The following is an 18,904-nucleotide window of genomic DNA, read 5'->3' on the forward strand; positions in this document are numbered from 1 at the left end:
GGGCTTGAACGTGTGCCAAGCGGCTTGGCACAGCCCACCAACTATAGCTCACCTGTGTTCCAGAGTTCCAGCGCTGGACACCCTGAAGAGCCATGCCTCACTGTTCGCAAAATGCAAACATCAAACACCTCTCCTGACCTAAGTGAGCAATACAGAAAGAACACTGCCTTCTTTCAAACATTTAATAGTCAGATCAAGGCTAGGAAATCTGCTTTTCTGGGTATCACTGATTCTAACAGCTGCTGGTTCATGGGAAAAAGTAGCCTGAGATTAAATATTAGTTCAATTAATTTATGAATTTTTAAATTATATACTGTCTTCCTGCTTTAGAGACATGCTGGGTATCCCTCTGCCTGTATTAGAATGATGTGTCCTTCCTTCAGGAATATGGCCGCACCAGGAAAACACCTTTGGCGCTGCAGGCCTGGTTTTGGTTAATTCTCTCTGGTCTTTCAAAATCTATATCAGCCACTGATTATCTAGTAGAGCACAAATTCAGTCACAGCTAAGATGGAGACTGCACAGAGCTTTACCTCTTCTTCACCTTGCACAAATGCCCTATTCCATGGTGATGCCACGATCTCATGCAAGCCCTGAGCAATCCAGTGCACAAATGAAGAAACTGTTGAATGAAGAACCATCCACAAGGCAGGTGTTCCTGGGCAAAGACAAGCACACAAATTTACAACGCAGGTAGCGTCTCCCTCCTTGGAGGGGCACATCACAACCGGTTGTTACGTATGCCGTTCACGAATATTCAGATTCTTGAGCCAACTCTAATGTTCTCATTCACAAATGCAATCTGTGACCTCCAATTTTCCAGGATAATTCTCCAGAATGGCTGGTATCTATTACTTACACTCTAATTAGCCCTAATCACAGTCACAGTCCTGTCTTTCCAGGCATCTCACTGGTTATGCCTAGTATATTTAAGCACTGTTTAAAGTATATCCCAGATATCCTCTATGTGAAATAAAAGGTGTGCTAAGTACAGTTTGCACATGCCTTCTCTCTAGCAGTATGAAGTATATTCCTCTAATTGTACAGGCTCCAGCCTAAATACATGATCAGTATTATCATAATGAGGTACTCTGTAAGTGCATGAAAAACAAAGCATACACTGACCTAAACCAGTGTCAGTCATGAGAATCTCAAAACAGAAGAAATACACTTTTTAAGCTGAAAGTTAACCATTTCAAATCCAGTTCACTATTATCCCACAGATGAACCAGATTTTTTTTTTTACTGCTCTTGACAGCCAACAGAATCACTGCTGAAATAAGGATGCCTTAAACCATAAATGCACCTCTAGCCCTTGATCAAACATAATGGGATTTAGGCCTACCATGAGAAGGAGCAAACTCCTCTGAATTCCTGCTCTTACAGTGCCAGTTCTGTCTACCTACTCCCCAATTCTCCCTGTATCAACCAGAATGGTGGCAAGTTTCCATCATTAATCTTTCCACGTTCAGTATAGCCGTGTATATGAAGTGAACGCACCTGAATTGCATGGAGATAATTTCTAAGAGATAACACAACGCTCCAGGGGAAAGATGTTGCACTAGTACAAACTTTAACTTGTCATTGCACTTGGATTTCAAAGGCTTGAATGTTATCAAAAAACAAGACTCCATAAAGAGGGACATACCCTGGAGCAACCACAAGTGCATTACAGTGGTCAAAGAGAGGTAATAATGGTACGTCTTAATATATAGCATGGGTGAGACTGACACTTGAATACTGGACAGTTCTGTGTTAAATAGAAAGCATGAGAAGCTTACGGACAATGCAGAAATCTGACAGCTAGAAGTAAAAAAAAAAAAAAAAAAAGGTATTGAGAGACTCATCCTCTAGTTGAATGCAAGGACGGAGAAGTGATTACAATGTATGTTTTAAAGATGAAAATACCAGGTGCAAAAGGCATTTTTAAATTAAAGGAAACAATATAATTAAAAACAGAAGCAAGGAATTAAAGCAGGTAAAATTCAATCAAGGAGAAGAAAATAAATTTAACCATATGACTGATTATTCTACCACCTTAAAAAAAAAAAAAAGCATCAGGCTATGAGAAACGAAGGTTTTTACTGAAGCAACTGCAAAAATTCTACAGTAAATACTGTCCAGGAGACCCAAGCAGATTAATAAACTCTCTGGTTTATAAAGCAAAACACTTAAGAACCTCAAAGTCTCTTAAAAAGATTTACAGTGATGGGAAGATTCACTGATTCTTGTTGGATCCAAAGTTCACAGTTTCTTGGATTTAGCAGAAAGACAATTTATAAAGCCTCTTAAAAAGCAATAAACAAAGCTCCTTTAGGATCAAAGGTAAAAATTAATTTCTTTGCTTAAGTAGTGAACTACTTAAGTAAATGATGGGTTTGCAAGATAAAAATCAAGCAGATATGCTGTATCCTGGTTAACAACAAGCATTCTTCTGGGAATCAAAAAGAAGACATAGAAAAGAATCAATCATTTCCTTAATGTAGGTTCTAGTTTCTTAAGTTATTTAACTAGACTAACTTTTTGAAGAATAGGAGGCTACTGGCATGACCTTAACGTGCTTGTTATGTGAACATATACCACTTGATCTACTGAACCATGGCTAGCTTACCAAAACATATTAAACCTGGTCCTAAGGATTCTGAGTAAAGGCAACATTCACAAAATTTAAGACTATCCTTCTGAGATTCCCCTTTGTACATCAGTGTGGGAAGAGAGGTTTCCTTATAGAGTGACTTAGAGGAACCTAAATCAGGCATTCTCAGTTGCCCTCATGACGACCATTTGTACCTCCTCCTGGCTACTAAGGCAACCCAAGAATATAAAGCCAAAGTCAGTTTTTGAAAAACACGATTGTGTGTCATCCTTCAAGAACCATAAAAGAAAAATTTGTCGTGCCTTTGTAAAGATAAGTTTTTAGACAGAATAACTTACCCTTGATCTTCTATCTAAGCAGTCACAAATAAAGATTTCAGAAAGCAAAAACCCACAGCTCTTAAGTTAAATAAAACACAGGCAGCCTCACTGTATACATAAATTCTTATATAGAAAACATCCAGGGTTACACAAGAACCAGTTGCTGGTGATTTCTGCACAAATACAGTTCACGCTGGAGTTTATAACACACCATACTCGTAGTGTCCTTTGGTCAATACTTCTACTTTCATGAACTTTTGAATAATGAACACAGGGTTTAGCAAGTTCTGGTTTTTGTGTTCATCAATGAATCAAAATACAAATACATTGGTACTGTGTCCCAATTTGAACAAGTCCCTTTTTCAAATGAAAAATGAGATAAAAGAAGTTTCTTAAAAAAACAACATAAAATAAATCAATGAAACAGTCGTCCTCTTCCACGTTTGCTCTTGAGATGACTAGCAGAACGTCTAAGAGTTCTCCTCTCTTGACGATGTCGTTTCTCAGCTTCCTGCTGTTTCTTTTGCTGTTCTGACTGGAATATTAAAACAAAAATAGACTCAGGGTCTTGTAAACTTACATATCACCTCATTGTTCAAGTAGCTGTATATCAAGTCAGAATTCCATTAGGGAAATCTGGAAATGTTACTGTAAATGGTCCCATGCCATCTTGTCTTATACCATACCTGTTGATTCTGGATATCCCTAGGCATTATCATTCCAAGTAATTCAGAGCAAACATTTAAGACAAAGAAATCAAAAAACAGTGAATAAAATAACATATTTCAGATGAAAACCAATGTCTAACAATAGACTGTAAAATTACTATCCAGAATTTATGTTTTAATGACCTTAAGAAGGTAGAGCACAATTTGAGGCTATTTAGTATCTACTTTGGTTAACTAGTATTACCAAATTTAATATTTGCACAAATGGATTTTAAAAAGACAGAACAATTAGTTAAATTTGCTGAAACATACAGGTTCTCTAAAAAGTGTTCTTAGAAGTTCTTGAAAGTGTTTGATATGCTGTATGCAATTCTAGAAAGACTTTCCACGTGAAAATAATTTAAAATCTCTGCTCCTGTGGCACATGCTCTATTAATGTTTTTCCTCTTCACCAAAAATATGCTGAAAGGGTTTCATTTACATACCACATAGATGAAATGGCTCTTACAGCCATAAACTACTATTTTCTTTGGAAGACTAAGGCTTGTCTTCAAACTAAGCATAAACTGGAACCAGCAGACTTGAACTAGCCAAGCTCAGGCAACTGTCCATGCTATAAAATACTCCAGCAATTAGAGCAATTTCAACGGCAGCCCAGGGTAAGTGCATTAACAGTGCGACAGAATTACTGGATATGCAGCTGTATCCCCACTGCATCTAATTCTGTAATCAGCAGCATTCATACGTCAGCCCATCTCTTCCTGAATCTCCCATTAAAGTACCATTTAAACTTGAGCTAGAGATTTGCATGTGTAGACAACATTTTGGCTGAGGTGAGATATGAACCAATTTACTAAATGTAGCAATAAGCCCATACCAGTATCATGGCAGTAAAAGCTAGTGGTCTTTAGATGTCGTTGAAATTTATTGACTCCTGTTTCCATTGCAAGTAGGGAAACAAGAAACCCACTGTTTGAAAAAGTAAGTAGTTTCTCTCTGTCTCCAGACTTCGTCTGAAATGGTCTTGAGAAATCTTACTTTGATTAGTCAACTTAATGTTGACTGCTACCGTTAGTGTACTTAAATTGAATGATCTTGATTTGCATTTGAAGTTTTGGGGTTTTTTTAAAAAAAATGTTCTCTATACCTCCCTAGTAGTGTAAGTACTTCGGTATTTTAGAAACCCTGCTATTTTGTTATATCTATTTGTTATCATAAAGCATGCTGAAATTGAAAAACAGGACGCCACACTGTAGGAACCATACTAAAATCCCCTGAAAACTAAACTGTGAAATATCAATGACAAACAATTTCATCGCTGGATCTGCCAGTCGTTGCTGGGCATTTGGGAGGCTGCTAACATACCACAACTGCAGCAGCCAAGTTCAGTCTCAATTCCACTGACTTACAAGGTCGAGTGGTACCAATCCTATAGAAGCACAATTCTCTCCCCCACTAAATCTTTCTACCTACTCCTAAATACACCTGCACTTTAAGGCAAGGGCATCACAAAGCAGAAGCTGATGATCAGAGTAACACTAAAATCCCTTTTGGCTTGCCAACTTCATCTCCGCATCCTCTCAAAAGGAGTGTCAAGACACAGCATACTGCATAGCGTGACTTCTTCCTAGCTCTCCCTGCTCCATTCCCTGGGACTTCAGAATATACACACAGGGTCTGTTTATTTGAGACAAGACTTCTAAGTCTTATTTTGCTATTCTGTTGATAGGAGAAAAGATCTCCACTGTAGATGCATTATTTTTCTTTTAATTAGTCTTTTAAAAATCTTTTTAATGCAAATGAGCACAACATACTTATTTCAATAAAGCAACATCAAGTTAATAGTCAAGAGAAAAAAAATCCATATACATTAGCAGCAACATAATTAAAAAAAACCTCAAAGCTATAGCGTATCTGATGGAATTAAGTAAAAATGGCATTCCGAACCACTGCCGTATCTCTCTTCTTCCACCTTACTCCCAAATCTTCACAAAACTGTTAGCAAAAGGTGATAGTTCATTGTTCACCATCAATTGCAAGAAACCTTGTGGCTTTGTGCTTTCTAATTTAAAGCTACTATAAAAAAAGACTGCTTTCAAAGCCCTGCAAAGCCCATTTGATTACCTGCAAGACACTAACATATCAGTTACAGCAGTTGGTAAAATCCCCAGAATGGTTATCCTACACAGCACTGCAGAGGAATCTGTGACTTATTCCACAGTCAACACATTTCAAATTCCAGCAATACAGAAATCAAAAACAGATGAAAAAGGATAATAATCAGGTAAAACAAGTAAGGTAGAGTCCATAAGATTTGGTTATTTAAAAATTTTTTTCAGGCATACCCAATGTGACAATCAAATAACTACTTAGCCATTCTTGTGACAGCAGTTTTACCGGTGAGAATAATATTTGGCCACTGGTAAGGAGAAAAGTATTATAGCAAAGAGGCTTACCTGAGGAAAATCAGTTTTAACTGAAGTACATTTTGTCAGCTCAAGTATCAATTAATATGGGTCTTCAGCTTTTATAATGTGTCCTTTCCTCAGTTCTAAAGCAATTTTCTAGCAAAAAATCCTTAAGTGTTCTACAGCAGTAGCAGATGCACACATGCATTTAACTCTGCCCACACTATAATGTAATCATCTGTCTGCAATCTACAAAATTCCTTAGGATGGGAAATCAAAACCCTTTGGGAAAGGTAGATAGGCAGCAATCAGCTACACACTTCAAATGGAATTTGGCAAGTAAACAGGACCAGAGCTCATTCTTGTGATCTGTGTTACACAAGTTCAATGACAAAGGTGGTTAGGAGCTCTGTTGTTATCATGCTGAAAACTAGCAACATTATCAACCAATAGAAAGCCTGTCACCTACAGCATCCTGGTTGCATTCGGACTTGCAGACCAAGATCTGATCAGTCCTGGCACAGACGTCAGCTAAGGTCACAAGCTTCTGATGGTATGTCTGCAAATAAACTATTAAAAGATGGAAGCCAGTATTTTCCACCAGAACATAACATTTTATGAGTGCTGCCTGAGTTATAAGGGTATAAACACACAGTGTACTACCGGAGGCTTTCATTCTCTTGGCAAGAAGCAGAAGAGTTGGCAGCTTATAAAGAAATGAAGAGGGACATTTGTTTGACGGTTTTAAAGTTCCTGTTCTTTCATGCAAAAACTAAAGTTACTTGTGTATTATCTTAAAAAAATTATATATATAGCTCACCTTCTTTAATTTGAATGTTGCCTGTTTGCTGCCTACTGTGGTATCAGACACATTGAGCGTGCCAACTTTTTCTTCAAGCTTTAAACGATCTCCAAGAGTTTTCCTGCAGAGAATAATTAACATTAGTCCCTATTCTTGCCATCTTTTTACTATAATAAAGGCTGATAATGCAGTCAAAACTAATCTCAGTTTCTCTGAAACCCTGAAATGCCATAACTCTAAAAAATCTCAAAAAAAATAAATGTTCAGTAAACAGAAAAGAAAGACAAGTTCAATTCATTTCCTCCAGATATTGCTTTCAGTAGAAACACTTTTAAAATTTCTGTAAAGTTCACTGTTTTTTCTTTTAAAAAAGCAACAGGACTCTAGTTGAGAAAGAAACCACACCCTTCTATTGCTATAGTTTTCTATGAAATGTCAGAAAAATTCAGGAACATTCAGCTGCAGTAATAGATACCGACACAAACAAAAAAACAGTAAGGCTAGATATATACAGTTTTCTTAGAATCTTGTAATTTCTGAATTGGAAACACTTTTGAGGAAAGGAAATAATCTTGACTATACATCAGAACGAATTCATCACCGAATGAATCGCTTCATTGACAGAGACAAACTACTTAGTCCAAATACAAATGACTGTTTGGATGGACACTGTGCCCCTAACAGTCTAACGCAAATAGTTTTCTAAATAAAAGAACAATGCAAACAAATGAATGTGATAAATAAGACAGACCCTGACCCCAGAGAGGAGCTCCACATGAGTATGTGCCTTCAAGCATGGTACTCATCAGTTAGTTTCTGTAAGCAAGCTGGTATAGAGCCTCTCCCTCAGGCACTGAACTCCAGCATTTCTACGGAGGAGCTAGCTGTTGTGGTCGAAACTGATACTGCTTTCAGCTCTCCCTCACTGGAAGTTAATGCCCCTACTAAAGCAAGACACATGGATGTGTCCCAGTTGCTCCAGGTTGTGAGCTGATATTTAATATCACCCTTGCTGACTTCAGTAAGTTGGGTTGTAAACTGGAACAGCTGAGGAGTGGAAATACACCTTGTTCCTGCACAGCCTCCAGCACAGGGGTGAGGCAGGCAGGCAGGGATGGTGCTGGTTTCAGCCAGCCTCCCGAAAGGCACCTGGGAGTCCTAAGATGGCTAGTCCTTCTTCTATAATGTGGGCCCTATGAGTAGGTAGTGCCACCTGAGAATATGACATGGCTTGTATGATCAAACTCAGAGATGCGCTTAGAAAACATTCACCTAACTGTAAACAAAATTAGTTCCTGCAATTTGAGATGCTGCTATTAGTGCCTTATTAGAGCTCTCTGAAGAAGGCTGAGACATTTTTTGTACAAGTTTTAAAGTGGAAAATAAGTCATCATAAAAATACAGATGATTAGCAGCCATCAAAGTGAATGGCATTTCTATGGATGAAGGGCTCATGGATTGTGGCCTATGCATGAAGTCGCTGAAGTCCGCTGAATTTTGGTAGTGAGCCATTTTATGTAACAAAGACTTTCCAGATTAACAATGAAAAATTACTGTCAAGAATTACTTTATTTCTCATGACTGGGTACTTTGATTGTATTTTTTTCTGTAGTATATTTTTCATTGAGTACATGTAAAAACTTGTTCCATCTGTGCGAATCGGGAAGACAAGCTAAGCCTTAGAGCTAACTATGGCAGAAGATCAGTCACTGACATTGTGGTGGGATTTCTACATTCAAGTGAAGTCCCATTTTTGTCCCCTTTGAAAGTGAACCGGAGAAATATGGCTACTACCCAGCAATTATTTAGCATGACTGCCTAGATACTGCTTCAGTCAGGAGAAAAATTAAAATGAGGAGATATTAGCAAAACGCTGTGGGGTTGCAATTTTACTGAGCAATTAATTGCAGGTATGGCTATATTTACCTGAAAATGTGCACACCTCAAATGATAGTGAATTGCACACACTGATACACAAACACAACAGCTAGGTTTTTTTGTTTTTTTTTTTAAATCATCTTCAACAAATTGATTCAAGGGATACATTAACAGCGTTATTAAAAGCAACTTCCCCTGCCCTATGGTAAAAAAACAAACAAACAAAAAAATTGCCCAGGCACTTCTTTTTTCCCCATTATAAAGAGAACAGTTTTTCAGGACTTCTCCTGCTGTATTACTTTAGCAATACCTAGGAATGTCAACTATGCTTTTGTTGACTTTCTTGGCCACCTCTGAAGATATATACATTGACTGTCATACTTTATAAAGTATGACTACTTTAGTTTTTAATTTTGACATGCTCTAACTTCAATAACAAACCTTTTAAAGGGACATCAAGAAAATCAAAAGAGCTCTTAGCACACTGATAAAAACTCTTTCCTTTTATGGATTCCTTTTAAGTTACTGTGTAAGGAACTTACGCAGTAAGTAAACAAAGCAAAGTTTTGCAGGTTTTCATGTGTAAGCACAAGAGTGCAAAAGGGGAAAACAAAATGTAGACGGATTTGAGCCAAGGCATTTTTTACAACCATGAGTAAATTTTGCAGCTTTCCTGCGTAAAGAAATGCGTAGACTGTTGGTCTATGAAGAAATTTATAGTACGCACCACTGCTTTAGAAGTTGGGCTTGGAGCCGTGCTGAGTCAGGAACATGTTGAAAGAAACACCCAGTTTTATATAAGTCATAAACTGTTTCCTCAGGTAGAACATTATATGATTAGAGAAAAAAAGAACACCTAGCCATTAAATGCATAGTGAAGGTATTAAGGTACTTAATTATATTGGTCACAGACCATCATTCCATAACTTGGATAAATCAAATCAAAGACAAACATGCCAGCCTCACCAGATTGTACATGCCACTACAGTCTTTCCAATTTTCAGTACATTACTGGAATTAATTATTTTTATGCTGACTACTTATCACTGAGTAAGGCCAGCAGAAAACATATTTAAGTATTTTCTTCAGAAAATTCTAATATGTAAAAATGCTTATTAACCAAACAAGTTAGCTCACAACACAAAGTCATTATGATTACAGAATCACATCAGCTATACGTTATAAGAAACAGATACCAGCTGTTAATTTTTAATTTCTTCTAAGAACTTGCAGAATATCAAACTCCATACTAAGAACAATGCTTGGATGAGCACAAATGGGATCAGCGAGTATAGAGCTAATTGCTTAGACAAAAATAAAAAAAAAATCAGGGAAAGACAATTCAATGACAGCAACTCAGAAAAACATAAAGAATGTAATGCTGTCACATCCTTTTTTTTTGTCATCCTATTCTATCCTCAATTTTCTCTCCTTTTTTTTTTTTTTTTTTTAACATTTTACATCACATCCCATCTGTGCACCTACCACACAGAGGTATCTAACCTAAGCCACCCTAATTACACATCACACCTTGCAAAATATTCTGCAGAGAATTAGCAGCGAATCTTAAGACAGATTCTCTTTTCCCTAAAAGCAGTCTTTTAAAAGTCTTTCCATGGTTTATGTCATCACTGATATTCCTCCATCCACTGGACAGGTCTGTGGTATCAGCTTTCATTTTTCCCAAGCTGAAGCAATGATTTTTCTGCCTTTTTACAACAGATGAAAGAACTTACTTCGTCCTGTGTCACACTGTGCTAATTTTTTCTAAATGTTTCTCTTCCTTACACCTGTCTTGGCTTATTTACTTAACTTTCAGTATCCCTGTTCACATTTAAGCCTTCCATGTTTTGAACAAAATGAAGTCTTAATACTTCAAATTGAGTGTCCTTGAGAATTTCCTTTATAGGTCAGCAACTGAATTTGTGTAAAAGAACAATATGCGAGTAGGCCACCGCCATACTGCCTTTTAGGGAAGTATTTCAATGGCAATGAGAATACAGTGCCATTTGACCAGTGTCTCAGGCTCCTTTCAAGTCACTTGCTAACACGACTATAAATCTAAGTACAATGTAAAAAATATCCTTAACCTATAATACTCTGTCAGAGTGTCCAGAGTGGATTTTCTCCTGACAAAAAAGAAAAATTGACACAAGTAAAAAGTTGCTTCATCTTCTGGAAGAAAGAAAGAAAAATAATCAGAAGAAAGTTGATGGAGAAATGTAAGAAAGTTAGAGTCCAGAATGAGTAGGTATATTCAATACAAAGAAAAATTCCTGTGTGAAAACACTTGCTGATAAAAAACAGCTAAGGAAAACATGGGAATCAGTTCTGCTGAACTGCTATAAATCCCAATTTATAAAAACTACTACTTCTATTTAAAGAGGTCTTACAGGTACAACATGGAAATCATAGACTACTAGACTACTGTAGAAACACTGTCTCAGTAATACTTAAAGACCATTTTACATGATAATTCCAGTTAAAAACTCGCACGTTTAAGGGACCGGCTGAATTTTTATCAAATGTTTCTTTACATATCTCCAGAAAATTTCCATCATGAAACAACTAGGTTGTAGAGTCAGTCATTAGTGACATAAAGAAAGAGCCCCATTATATATATTATTCACTTCCTTTTCTTTGGCTGTATCATTACATTCTAAGTAAAAACACAATGGCTATTACGAGATCCATCTAGCCCAGCAACTTGTTTCCAACATTAGTCAAAATTCTGCTCTGCATCCAGTGTGCTGCAAAAACTTTGAAGCTATTGTCTTTCAAGGTTTTAATATTAGTGTCTGCGCGCCAAATAATAAAAGGCTATTAAATCTCATCTTCTGAAGGGCTCAACTCACCTCTGGAAAAAAAAAAAAAAATCAATGATATTTGCAGGCATTAAGCACCTTAAAGCCAAGTCCTTTAGTTTGATGTGCTCTTTATACAGTACTCAATTACTTCAGTTGATCATCAATTTAAGGAAATGCAAATTTAAAAAAAAAAAAAGTCTGATTTTTTGTATTGCAAAAACAAAAACACAAATAGTAAGACTTGACAACATAAGGACAGCATAGCTTTTTGAAAGTTTCTGGATGCCATAAAAATACCCAGACAAAACAATTTTTCTTTTACCACCTTGACCCTACCCTCAAAATAGTGACTAGCCATACAGTATTCTACATCCTTTTAGAGGGCCAGATGAAAACCTCATACTGACACTGGTGGAGAAATACAATCAGTCTCACAGACATCAGTGTTGTTATTTGTGAAAGCAGCAGTTCACCAACACTGAATAATGGATCCCCAAATTTGGCTCAAAATATTAATCTCCTACTCATCTCATTTGTGTTGTGTCTCTGCCATACTTTAAACATTGTATTTGTTTAACTACAAAACAAAGCTTTCAACAACTATGTCGCTTTAAGTTACATCCCTGAATCACCAGATGTGGCTTTACTAGTAAGTGGTTCCAAGCCAAAGTGCCACTGGCCTGCATTGTAGAGAAATACTTGAGAATCGCCCACCCCCAGCTATTAAAATAGGAACATTAGTCTTACTTCATTAATTTTTGTTTTTTGGCAGAGTCTTTGAAGCTTCTGAATTCCTCTCCCTCTTTAATCTCAAAAAACTGAGGTTTCAGTAATGTTTGCTGATCTTCCTTGAACCTTTCCTGCCGCTTTACTTTTTCCTCTTGGCGTAGAAGCTTGCGCTGTTTCCTGACCTCTTCAACCCAGCCTTTTTCATCATCTGAACTCTCAGAACTTTCTGCATCACTTGCTTTTCCTTCTGGTTCTTCCTCCTCTTCCTGCAGACAAAAATAGTATAAAATGAGAAATCATCAACTAATTTTCCTTTCAAACCATTCCTGCAATTAGAGTACGTGACAGCTTTTACATAGATACAGTTGAAGAGAACTAAAATTTGAACAAAAGCAGTAACAGCAAATGAAGCAGATATATTACAAAATTGTTTCCACCTACATATTTTATGTTTTTCAAACCTATATTCATGTAGATACAATATTGTTCACATCTAAAAACTAGGATAACATTATAAATTACACTTAATTACTGTAGCTAATACAGACATTCTTGCATTGCCTCCATCTTTCCTTCTTTCTAGAGTGAAAAATCTGAATGCTTGAAATAAAGAAAAAAAAAAAACCCTATGGATTTTTCCTAATCCAAATGGAAAATATTTTACCTGTTCTTGTGCTTCCAGTTCCTCTAAGATCTTTAGTTTCCTCTTTCTTTTCTCACTTATTTTAGAAACAAGTGGGTTAAGTAGCCTAAATTCTTCACTCTGCTCATCCACCTGGAAATCTGGATTCTCAAACATGACCTTAAAACGATCATCTTTGAGAAGGCTAGGCAGATTCTAGAAAAGAAGCAAAGCACAAGTGAGTTATAAAATTCAGAAACAGACATTGGTAAAGTAAGTAACACCTTTTTAATTAAACAAAACTCAAAACCAGCATGTGAAATGCCAGTTCCTTCCAGGTCATATAAAATCAAGATTTATGCTTATTATATTTTATTACTTTCACAAAGATCAAATAAGTATCATTCTAAGCTACCTGTAAGCAAGACAGGTTTTTTTATGCACACTATAGACACCTTAAATACACAATTACTAATATTTTTGAATTAATGTTTCTCATACATTCAGCCAGCTAGTCTGGAGACGTGTTGATATCTATTGACTAATCAGCAGTACCTCCAAGGCAAATACTCTGCCTGACGGGGATGATTCTACAACATGTACAACAAATTATCACGGTAAACATGTCTTTATGCAATGCTACTACTGTTTTACTGTAAATACACAAAAGTAAGTGTTTCTATACATCTTGTAACACTTTTTCTTCACTGCCCTCGCACACAGGATGGCAAAGGCAGCTTCATTCATGTCAAAGTAAAATTAGCTCAGTGTAAATTATGCTACTGCTTAAATAGGAACAGTTCAAGCTAAAATTTCAGCTTATGTGAATACCTGTTTTCGTCATTTTAAAATCATTGAATACATAACTTTTTATTATAAAAAGCTGATCTTTCAACATTGCCAAACTTATACCAGCACACTCATCCCACCCCAGTGTTAAATTTTCATTGTTACTGAAGAAGTGTGTGTGTGGGGGGAAGATACAGAAAACAAGTGCAAATTTCAAACACAGAAACTATTGCAAATGTGTTAATTTAAATTAGGCTAAAATTTAAATCCCAAAGCCTAAAATAAATTGTTCTTCATAAGACTCTAATGCCATTTCAAGAAAATAACCAGAACTTGCATTTTTATGTATACTCTTTTTAGTCCACTTAATAACACAATCTGTATGTACTCCTAGACAAATAAGCCCCCATTTATTGAACTCATATTTCCATCGTAACACTGGCTTAGACAGCCTGCATTTAAGGTTTTTATCACCACCTACTTTTTCAGTAGTTCATGCTTCCTACTGTAACACAGAGGATTTCATTAGAAGCCACATGAAGCTAATGCCTGCCTTTCATGAATGCTATATTCCTGTGAGAATGAACACCTATGAAGTGCTACCTATAGAAAGCCCCGCCCCCCCGATACTAAACATTAACTCATTTTTTCCTTTAGACTTCATTTAGGATAAAAATGGATTATTTTCAACATCAGGAAGAATTCCTGTTGCATAAGAGCAAACCATTTTGGCTATTTTATAAAATGTAGTCAACTGTGCGCACAAAGAAAGGCAATTGTATCTTCAGTTTTACAGACAACTATCTTGTCATGGTCACCACCAAAATACCAACAAATACAAACAACAGGTCTTTTTCAAACAACTTTGGTATTGACTCTGCATTTAACTAGCTTCTGGAGTCCTACACAGCCCATATCATCTTCACAGTGAGTATCTAATCGTTTTAAGCTCTAAGTTACTACATGGCCTTTCTGGTGCTGCAGCTACAGTGAAGTCCACCTTAAAGCCACCTACTAGAATAAGTTATTTATGAGAAACAGAAACAATGGAATTTTGAATCAGTTTGGCCAGATAACAAACAAAAAAACCCCACCAAACCCCAACAACAAAAAAATCAATACTGTAAGCATTACTATTTCTGTGCTCCCAGTTAGAGAAGTCTCCAAATCAAAAGCCCACCTTCTGTTTCCTTTTTCTAGTAACCTGTTGCTCTTCTCCTTCTTCTTCAATCAGTTTGAGTGCAAGCTCTTTATTGACTTTTGGAAGTTTCTAAAGAGAGGAAAGCAATTAATCACTAAATTACTTTTTTATACATGCAAAAACCTACATGCTTTACATTTGTAAGTGTGGTGAAGACAGAATTCTTATTCATTCTTATAACTCTTGCTGAAAAGCTCCTTGACTGGTTCCAAATATTTCTAGGTACTAGTAAAGTACTAGTGCTTGAAGAAAATTTAAGCAGAACTTCTGTATCGTTTTTTCCTTGTAATGCATCAGCTTTAGTACTTTAAAAGCACTTTTTTCTCCTTGTATATTGAGCAAATTCAATCTAGAAAGCTACTAGTTATAAACACAATACTATTTTTATATATCTCTTTCCAGAGTATTATGTTTTAATGGCTTAAGTCATTCAGTTTAACGGCAGAAGTAGAAACTGCAAGTTTTACCAGTAGGTTATCTGCCCAAGTGGCAAATGTGATGAGATACAGTTTGGTATCAGCCTCTCTCATCTACGGGGATCACACGCATGGGAATTTTACGGTTCCATTCAAAAAGTTCTATAAATTACTTTGTGTCTCTGATGATAAACAGAATCAAATCCTAAGTCATTACATCTCTGAGATACACTTAAGAATATATTACTCTTTATGAATAGTTTTCCCAGAAGCATACTCATTGTATACAGGATTTACCTTTAGTTGAACTCTCTGTGCACGTGTTTCTTCTATCTTCTGCCTTATTTTCTCTCTTCTGTATTCTTCATAGGCAAAGGGGTTGGCCATCATTTTTGCCTTTGAACAAGCAGGAGGAAGTAAAAAGAAAATACTATTAATACAGGACACAGTCCATTATTTGGAGAAAAAAACTCCCACAAAACAAAAAACACAAAGAAAACCCCCAACAAAAACCCAACACACGTATTTTATTGTTAAGAGTAAAAATTGACAAGGATCAGCCTTATTTACCTTATGATAAAGTCTTATGTCCATGAAAAAGCCATGCATATATGCTCTGAGCAACGATGATCCAATGAGATGAGCAAGGCCTGGGAAAAAAGTTACAGAGGATTTCAAAGAGCTTTCATATATAAAGAACTCCTACTCCAAGCTAGCCACTTCACTTACCTGGTTCAAGAAAAACAAGCACTGCCAACGCAACACATCAATCTAACAGTCACATCCATTACATCAAGACTAAGTAAAACCGCAAAAAAAAAAAAAAAAAAAAAAAAAAAAAATCGGTTTGGCCAGCAAGAAATTTGAGCTTCAGAGCAACAAAATCCATTTTTCTTGTCATGCTACATGTTACTGTGCACTTTTTAAAAATGCTCACATGCACTACAGTCCATAAAAGTTTACAAAGAAAAATTTGAGAGGATTTTTTTGAAAGTCCGTAGAAGTTTGACAATCACTTTTTTAGTGTGGTATAGAGATGTTTTTAATTAAAGAGTTTCGCCTTGGGTCACTATCTTTGAAGAATCAACATGTTGAAAAAATACAGTACCACATCAGGTCATAAAACTGTCACCCTAGGCCCTAACCTAAGTAAGAATGAAAATACTTAAGAGAGCTCCGATTTTCCTTCCATGTATCTTCACAATATTCCAAGACTGAGAAAAGGAAAAGCTTTTTATAGCAAAATATCCTCTACAGACCCCAAATCTTTAGAAATTAAGAATTAACAAACTTCTTCTAGAACTAAATGGCAAAAAAAAAAAGTGAGAAACTGCTGTGCACCTCAGAAAGCAAAGTTGTCTCTAAAAATTTTTTTAACTGTTTCCAGGAAGCAATCTTCCTGCATATTGCAAAATGAGAGTACTCCAGCTAATGGCTAGTAATAGAAAGAAACCCTGACATATGAAATACAAAATATCCTTTAAGCTGGTTCTTCATTTGAAAGCTTCCATTTATGCGGAAATGAATTTGACTAAGTTATAGTGAATTTAAAGCAGAATAAGTATTCCCAGTCAAGTCTCTGTGTAGATAACACTACCTTGCCTTATGCCCTTCCGACTGGGATAGGGGTCTGCAGATTACATTCAGACCATCTACTCTAGAACTCTAACACTGAAGATGCAGGTGCTTTGGATGACCACCTCCTTGTATGGCCTCCTGCCAGGCCAAACCCAACTCCCATATTCAGAGGTAAATTAAACTGGAGCAAAACATTGCAATAAAAACATGTAATGGACAGAAAAAGGACTAACTACCTCCGGAGAAGCATGCTTACCTTCTCTGCTATATAATTTTCAGCATTCCAATTCCTTGAAACCCTGTTTCTATTAGCCCTAGAATGATTTGTATTTTCTGGAAATTACATTCAAATAGGGTAGCCTTTGGCAGATTTTGCTGCGAGTTCCAACATACTATTTGAGCGCCTCAAAAATATTCTGAAAACTAAACAAACCTCTCTTCCGATGCCTTCCATTTAATGTCTGAAAGCACACACAACAGATTCCTAGACATATTAAATCAGCAAATATCAATCATCTTCATGGGATAAAAATCTGAGAAACACAAATATCTAGTGTTGCACTGGTTGGGAACCAAAGAACATAAAGCCATCAGTCTGGTATATTAATAACCAAGAAGACTGGAGGAAACTACTGCCAGTGAACTTCTAACAGTCCTCATACGTCACATCAGAATTACAAAACTTACATGTGTAAATGATCAAAAGCTGAACAAAGAAGTCAGCTAAAGAGGATATTCAACTGTTTTACCTAAATTTTCAAGGTCTTTTCTGGTAACAAATTTGTAATCATCATAAACTGTGCTCTCTGGATTCTCTTCCAGTTCTTCAGTCAAGTTGTCCAAGAAGGAACACCATTTTGGGGCAGGTCCTAAAACCTGTGGATATTATAGAAAGTTATAACATGGTATATTCTTACAGAAAAAAACTACAGTTAGGCTCTCGGCTACTGCTCTGTAATGGAATAACAAATGAATCCCTCTGAAATCAAAACAGACCTTAAGAGCAACAGCAGGTAGAGAACACAATTAAACCTATTGCTTGCATTACCAATAAGGAGTACTATAGATCATGTAAGCGTTATTTTCATTTAGGTCATTTATTTGAGACCAACAATCTAGAGGTTTCAAGTTTAACTGTTTCAAGTGGTCCCAGTCTGACTGATTAATTTATTAAAAGCTCAGAGCCAAACATTATAGATAAAATTATGAACTAATGGCACTAGATAGCAACTAATCTGTAAAGCACTGTTGGATCTTGAACTTATTACGTTCATGACGCAATCATGTTAAATCCTATTCTGCCCTATTTATTTTAATTAAAACACCACAGGTATGTTTCACATATTTTTATTCAAGCATAAACCCAGACTGTATGAACAGATAATGGGAAATATTAAAAAACTTGCATATTTCCACCATGAGGCAAAGGATTTATTTGAACAATATTATGCTGCACTATCAATGTACTTTTCCATATAAGCTTCCTCCAATTTCCCAAGTTAACAATTAGCTCCCTTCACTTTTGCCTCCCACTGTTCTGATTGAAATTCCTCTCTATCCTGATGCATGCAGCCATACTCAACTGTTCCAGTGCTATTATTTTAGTAGGTGAGTTAGCCGAATGGAAAAATCCAACACTATATTTTTCTCTCTAGAGCAAATCAGCTGACATTTTAGAACTGTCAGTTAACTCCTAGAGGGGGACTTTTGATGAAGCTTCTGATTTGTTTGCTAAAAATTTACGTTAAAAACTCCGCAGTCAACGTGACCATAGGAATGGCTGTGATTCAACAACAACATTTTAAGATCCCATTCGATTATGGAAACAAGTAGAAGTGATTTTATATATATAAAATACATACCGTTTGTTTTAACATGATAGTGTGGTAACAGTATGAGATAAGGCCATTCATTTAAAAAGTGTGTTACTACTCATTCAAAGTCTTCTTTTGAAGACAACTATACACAAAAAATTGTAAAATTGTATTGTAGACCATAATATTCTGCTAATATTCTAGACTGTAACACTCCAGACAATAGTATTGTATTCTAGACCACTACTGTCTCTGTATCAAGTATGATTTATCTTT

The 18,904-nt window shown here is 36.2% G+C and overlaps 1 protein-coding gene across 3 annotated transcripts in view; it reads right to left on the reverse strand.

Moving 5' to 3' along the window:
- Positions 1-3,025: 3,025 nt before the first annotated feature.
- The window catches only part of NOL10 (nucleolar protein 10), a 53,085-nt gene continuing 37,206 nt past the window's right edge, over positions 3,026-18,904 (reverse strand). For all 3 annotated transcript variants that reach the window (XM_050894559.1, XM_050894560.1, XM_050894558.1), the window contains 8 exons: positions 17,564-17,690; positions 15,807-15,886; positions 15,534-15,632; positions 14,800-14,889; positions 12,873-13,046; positions 12,227-12,474; positions 6,813-6,915; positions 3,026-3,451 (listed from right to left, as the gene is read on the reverse strand). In XM_050894559.1, the coding sequence (XP_050750516.1) occupies positions 3,332-3,451; positions 6,813-6,915; positions 12,227-12,474; positions 12,873-13,046; positions 14,800-14,889; positions 15,534-15,632; positions 15,807-15,886; positions 17,564-17,690 (1,041 nt within the window). In that variant the 3' untranslated portion in view covers positions 3,026-3,331. The remainder of the gene's footprint in view (positions 3,452-6,812; positions 6,916-12,226; positions 12,475-12,872; positions 13,047-14,799; positions 14,890-15,533; positions 15,633-15,806; positions 15,887-17,563; positions 17,691-18,904) is intronic.

Source organism: Gymnogyps californianus, chromosome 3, assembly GCF_018139145.2.
Source record: "Gymnogyps californianus isolate 813 chromosome 3, ASM1813914v2, whole genome shotgun sequence".
Taxonomy (NCBI): domain Eukaryota; kingdom Metazoa; phylum Chordata; class Aves; order Accipitriformes; family Cathartidae; genus Gymnogyps; species Gymnogyps californianus.